This window comes from Parus major, chromosome 26 (assembly GCF_001522545.3).
Source record: "Parus major isolate Abel chromosome 26, Parus_major1.1, whole genome shotgun sequence".
Lineage (NCBI taxonomy): Eukaryota > Metazoa > Chordata > Aves > Passeriformes > Paridae > Parus > Parus major.
In genome coordinates, this window is record NC_031795.1 from 5371238 (window position 1) to 5377092 (window position 5855).

The following is a 5855-nucleotide window of genomic DNA, read 5'->3' on the forward strand; positions in this document are numbered from 1 at the left end:
CCCTCAGCATCCTCAGCATCCAGAGGGGCTCTGGCCTCGCTGTGCTGTGCTCGGTTCCCCTGGGCTGCCCCAAAACGCAGGGACAGGAGCCTGGGGAGGGTCCCTGGGGAGCTGCTGAGGGAATCAGCCCTGGGCAGAGCCAGACATCGCTGAGAGGAGAGAAAATCAGGAGAGATCCCCATTCCCAGAGCTCCTGCCTTCAGCACAGCTCCACAGGACAGGACCTGAAGGGCTCCCCAGGGTCCCCCTGACAATTTTTGGGACAGGGAACGCTGCTGGTTATTTCAGAGTGCCCAGAGCGAGGGAACCCTCACACAATCCCAGGATTTAGGCTGGAAAATCCCTCTGGGATCAGTGAGTCCGATGCCCACCCTGAGCCCTGGGTGCCACCTCCAGGGATGGGGACTCCAAACCCCCCTGGGCACTTCCAGGCCCTTTCCATGAGGAAATTCCTGCTGCTGTCCAAGCTGAGCTCCAGCTCAGGCCAAGCCCAGCCCTGCACATCACTCTGGAATCTCATCCATTTTCCCAGGAACTAATTGGGTGTCTGTCCTAGTTTAGGGTAAATTAGGAAGGAAAACTCCAAATGGGGATTTAATTTTGATTAAACATCAAAAAAACCCATCAAATCAAACAAACGAGGTGTGTCTGCTGCACGTCACTCATCCTGCAGAGGTTTTTTTGGGAGAGGAATGTGCTCAAGCCTTTATTCATGGGATTTCTGCTGGGAAAGAACCTCTCTGTGAGGTGTTGTCCTCCCATCCTGCTGGCAGCAGCCAGAGCCACTCATCCCACGGGGATAAACACGCTGGACAAGGCAGAGAAGCTGCTTTTAGTACTTCATTATTTTTCTTTTTCGACCGGGATTATTTACAATGAGATCTGGGAGAAGCAATTCACACCAAAGCAAACAGCCTGGAATATTTTAATTGTGTTTAAGTGACTCTTGCACCCACAAATAAAAATAAAACAGCCCCAGGTGGTGATGGATGGTGCTGTCGTTGCTTTGAGCACTGTACCAGAAAAAAATCCCTTCTCCTCAGGTGTTCAGCACTGAGAGAAATCTGGGATGAATTCACTTGTGAGAGGGTAGATCAGCTTCAAGGGCTGTTTTTGGGCTTTTTTGGGGTGTGGAGGTGGCTGCTGGTGCTCGTGTTGAACCACAGCTCCTCCTGTCTGGCACAATCTGGGCTTTGGCTCCCTAAAAATGTGTTTGGGATGGGGAACAAACCTGCCCTGGGTCCCACCGAGCTCCAGCAGCGCCTCCCTGGAGTGGGATCAGCACGAGAGGGGCCAGACCTGCTCCTGCTGCTGGGATTTGGTGCTTCCCAAAGTGAAAATCCTGCTCTTTGCTCCTGGCCCTGCTGCTGGCGCAGAGAGAGGAATTCCCACTGCAGAGCTGGGGTTTTGTCTCCCTCTCATCCCTCCGGGAGCCCTCTGGCACCTCCCATTCCCAAATTCCTGCCCCAGACACCCACAGAGCCCAACCTCGCGTTCTCCATCTCACCCAAGGGATAAACTGCTGGCTCTGCCTGCCACAACCCCCAGCCCTGGCAGGAGGAGGCTGTGGAAGGACTCAGAGAAAAAGAAGTTGACATTTCAGCCTTGAATTCCACGGGGAAAGTTTTACAGAGCTTCAGCAAATTCTGCTGGAGTAGGAAAGAGTAGAGGAGCCCTGAAGCACAGGAAGGGGTTAAATGCCTGATGGTCTCAGAAGAGGAAGAAATCCTGCACTGAAACATAAAGATGAGATTATAAACAACTCTGTTAACCAAAACTATCTGAAACCTGAGAGGTTTTTGTCACTGCAGTCCCAATTTAACTACTTTAGTCAGCCTAACATATTGCTACCAGAAATCCTGGCTGCTGGAGCCTAGCTCTGCCTCTGCTTTAAAGCTATGGAGGGGCTGAGGGCCCTGGGTTGTGTCCTGATGTTCTTCTAACAACAAAAACACAGAACAGCTGCAGAGAGGAGTCCTGTGTGCTCAGCAGGAGGAGGAGGAGGAGGCAGAGGAGCCGCTCTTGGGCAGCTCAGCGTGCTTCAGGCTGGTTTTGAAGTTCTCCACAGAGGCAATAATAAAGGTACAGAAGGTCTGCAATTCCCTGTGTGAGCAGAGAAATCTCCTGCCCTGCCCTGGAGGCTCCTGCTCACATCTGGGTGTCGGCAGGGCTCTGCTGCCGGCCCGAGCGGCCGCTCTTGGAGGACGCCTGGCCCGTCCCGTTCTCCTGGGTGCCCCCGTTGAGGTTTGGGAGGTTTGGGAGGTTTGGCTTCTCCTGCAGCTCTGCTGGCTCCTGGGATGGGCTCATCAGCATGGTGTTCCCCTGGCTCTCCGTGTAGTAGGGGTCTTCAGCCTGGCAGGGACACAAGGGACACGGTCAGGGAAGGGAGAGGGGTCCTGGCAGGGAGGACAAACAGCCCCAGGTCAGGGCACTGCTCTCGCTGACAAGGAGGGGAGCAGAGGGTCTGAACCAACGAGCAGCAAGAATATCACCCAGAACTGCAGCTGTTCCTCCAGCACCTGCCAGAGAAGCTGTTGGGGTTTGCTGTCTTCTCCCAAGCAGGTTTTGGAGCTGGCCTTGCCTTGGGACAGAACCTCTTTGGCCAAGGCAGAACCACCACGGGATGGAAATGGAGAAAATTGTCTCTTTTGCTTCCCTTGCCCTTCCTGTGGAGCTGTGGCAGAGCTGCACCTCTGCAGGGCTGGGCATCACCTGTGAGGAGCACCCAGAGCTGCCTCCATCCCCTCAAAGAGTTCCCCAGACATTGTGCAGCCCTGGAATTGGCAGTGGTGGCAATTCCCAGCTGGAATTCCCTCAGCAGCACCCAGCACTCCCCTGGAGCTCAGTCTCCTTTCCATGGGTGGGCTGGAATCCTCAGCTGGGGTTGGGATTGGCACTGCCAGGGGTTTCCAGGGACAGTGTGACACAGACATCTCCCAGCTCTGTGCTCTGGGGACATCCTCAAATGTCCTGGGGGCTCCCAGGCTGCTCTCGCTGGGCAGTGATGGGGAATCATCGCTTTACACAGGGTCACATCCCCCAAAAGCCACCAAAAGGTGGGGAGGAGTCCTCAGGGCCAGCCTGCCTGGAGAGGGGAAAATGGAAATAGGAAATTTCTGCCTCTTTCTTTCTTTCTTGATATGTTTTATTGCCATGGCTGGTGGGGGGAAATTGCCTTTATTACAGCACGGGTACAGACATGGGGCTCACACAAAGGAATGGAAATTAAAGGGCGTCACTTTTAATGACACATTCATCAGGTTTCAGTGGCTCTGGAGGGGTCTCGCTGGATCAGTTCTTACTGCTGAGCAAAAATAAGTGTTAGAGCTGGAACTGGGTGCGGGAAAGGGGCGGTGCTGCTGCTGCAGGAGCTGATTTTGGACGAGGAGAGAGGCTCCCCTTGCCCCTGTGCAGCGAGCACAGAGCACAGGGGTGTCCATCCCCCTGTTCTCCCCCCTGGGCTCCTCTCTAGCTGCGGCTCTGCCACCTGTAAGCACTGACCAGCCTCTCTCCCGCGGGGCTCCAGCTGCGCCTCTTCATCAGGAAATATCCAGCCAGGCCCAGGAAGGCCAGCAGCAGCCCAGATGTGACCAGCGCGATCAGCGTCTTCTGGGAAGAGTCCCTCTGGCTCCTCCTGCTCTCCTTTTTAAGGGATTCTATTCCAAACTGGAAAAACAACAAAAAACAAACCCCAAAACACCAAAGAGAGCCGGGAGTGGGACAAACAGGAAACGTTTGCATGTGCTGCACAGGCTTCAAACAATGGTGCTCCTCACCTCGGGAAACAGAGCTGGGCTGTGCTGCCCCGGCCCTGGGAGCCCTCACGTCCTCACAGCCTCATTCCCAACCTCCTGTTGTCGCCCTGAAAACTTCTGAGCTTTCTAACATGGTTTTCTAAAGACTTTCCCAGGACTGTGACTGCAAACATAGATATGTGTACATTCTTTCTGTTCCACGTCTTGTGATGGGCATCTCTCATGGCCAGTGCAGGGGGAAAGTGTTATCCTGACCATCCCATCCCTGGCTGGGGGCAGAAATCTGTAAATCCTGGGAGGAAAAATAAACTTTCTCTTCTTTTCACCCCACCTGGAGCTGTGTCTGTGTGATCAATTGGTCTTCAGCAGTAACATCCTGTGGCACTGGGAATTTTGTCCTCTGGAGCACAGCCCAGGGGAGATCCGAGTGCTGCAGCTCTGCCGTTTATACCCCGAGAGCCAGCAGCAGCCTCAGGGCATTAATTATCATCATTAATTAGCATTAATATCAGCCTGGGCCCCTGGAGAAGCTGGGAGTGACTGTTGGGGTCTCACCTTTGCTAAGAAAGTGCTTTTAGACTATTTTCCTTTTTCTTTTTTTTGCTAAGAAAGCATTTTACATTTTACTTCCTGCCCCATGGGTTGTGCTGGGTCCCTTGTGCTGCATCAGCCACAACATCCCAGGATGGTTTGGGTTGGAAGGGACCTAAAAAATCACCCAGTGCCACCCTGCCATGGGCAGGGACCTCCCGCTGCCCCAGGGCGCTCGGAGCCCACCCAGCCTGGACTGGGACCCCCTCAGGCACCTCCAGACTGGAGCAGGGCCAGGTCTGAGCATCATCCCCAGCCCAGCTGAGCTGGGTTTAACTAAACCTGGAGCTGTGTTTGCTCCAGGGATTTACCTTTGCCCAGGGAGACTTCTGGAGAGCGTCCAGAAGGTTGTCAGGGTCTGCAGGGTTGGAAACAGGAGAGCACACGACACTTATTGATCACACATTGATCACTTATTGATCACACAGTGATCACTTATTGATCACACAGTGATCACACACTGATCACACATTGATCACACCACACACACTGATCACACACTGATCACACATTGATCACACATTGATCACATCACACACATTGATCACTTCTTGATCACACATTGATCACACCACACACAGTGATCACACACTGATCACACACTGATCACACATTGATCACTTATTGATCACACAGTGATCACTTCTTGATCACACATTGATCACACCACACACACTGATCACACACTGATCACACATTGATCACACATTGATCACTTATTGATCACACACTGATCACACACTGATCACATCACACACATTGATCACTTCTTGATCACACATTGATCACATCACACACAGTGATCATTTATTGATCACACATTGATCACTTATTGATCACACAGTGATCACTTATTGATCACACATTGATCACTTATTGATCACACAGCGATCACACACTGATCACACACTGATCACACACTGATCACACATTAATCACTTCTTGATCACACATTGATCACACCACACACACTGATCACATGTTGATCACTTATTGATCACACAGTGATCACACTCATTGATCACATCACACACATTGATCATTTATTGATCACACAGTGATCACTTATTGATCACACAATGATCACTTATTGATCACACAGTGATCACACCACACACACTGATCACACACATTGATCACATCACACACACTGATCACACATTGATCACTTATTGATCACCGTGATCACACACTGATCACATCACACACATTGATCACACATTGATCACACACTAATCACACCACACACATTGATCACACACTGATCACGTCACACATATTGATCACACCACACACAGTGATCACCATTGATCACTTATTGATCATACAGTGATCACACACTGATCACACTTGATCACATCACACACATTGATCACACTACTCACATTGATTATTGATCACAACACACACACATTGATCACATATGGATCACACACTGATCACCTCACACACACTGATCACACATTGATTATACACTGATTATACCACACACACTGATCACACATTGAT

General features: G+C 51.4%; 1 protein-coding gene across 3 annotated transcripts in view; it reads right to left on the reverse strand.

Annotated features, from left to right (window-relative positions):
- Positions 1–1989: 1989 nt before the first annotated feature.
- CD34 (CD34 molecule) overlaps positions 1990–5855 on the reverse strand; it is a 14888-nt gene continuing 11022 nt past the window's right edge. Inside the window, exons 6-8 of one of the 3 annotated variants that reach the window (XM_015650709.3) lie at positions 4658–4704; positions 3502–3666; positions 1990–2352 (exon numbers count right to left, since the gene is read on the reverse strand). In XM_015650709.3, coding sequence (XP_015506195.1) covers positions 2149–2352; positions 3502–3666; positions 4658–4704 — 416 coding nt within the window. In that variant the 3' untranslated portion in view covers positions 1990–2148. Of the gene's footprint in view, positions 2353–3123; positions 3305–3501; positions 3667–4657; positions 4705–5855 lie in introns of those variants that run through there. The other 2 variants (XM_015650711.3, XM_015650710.3) reach the window with 2 other exon arrangements.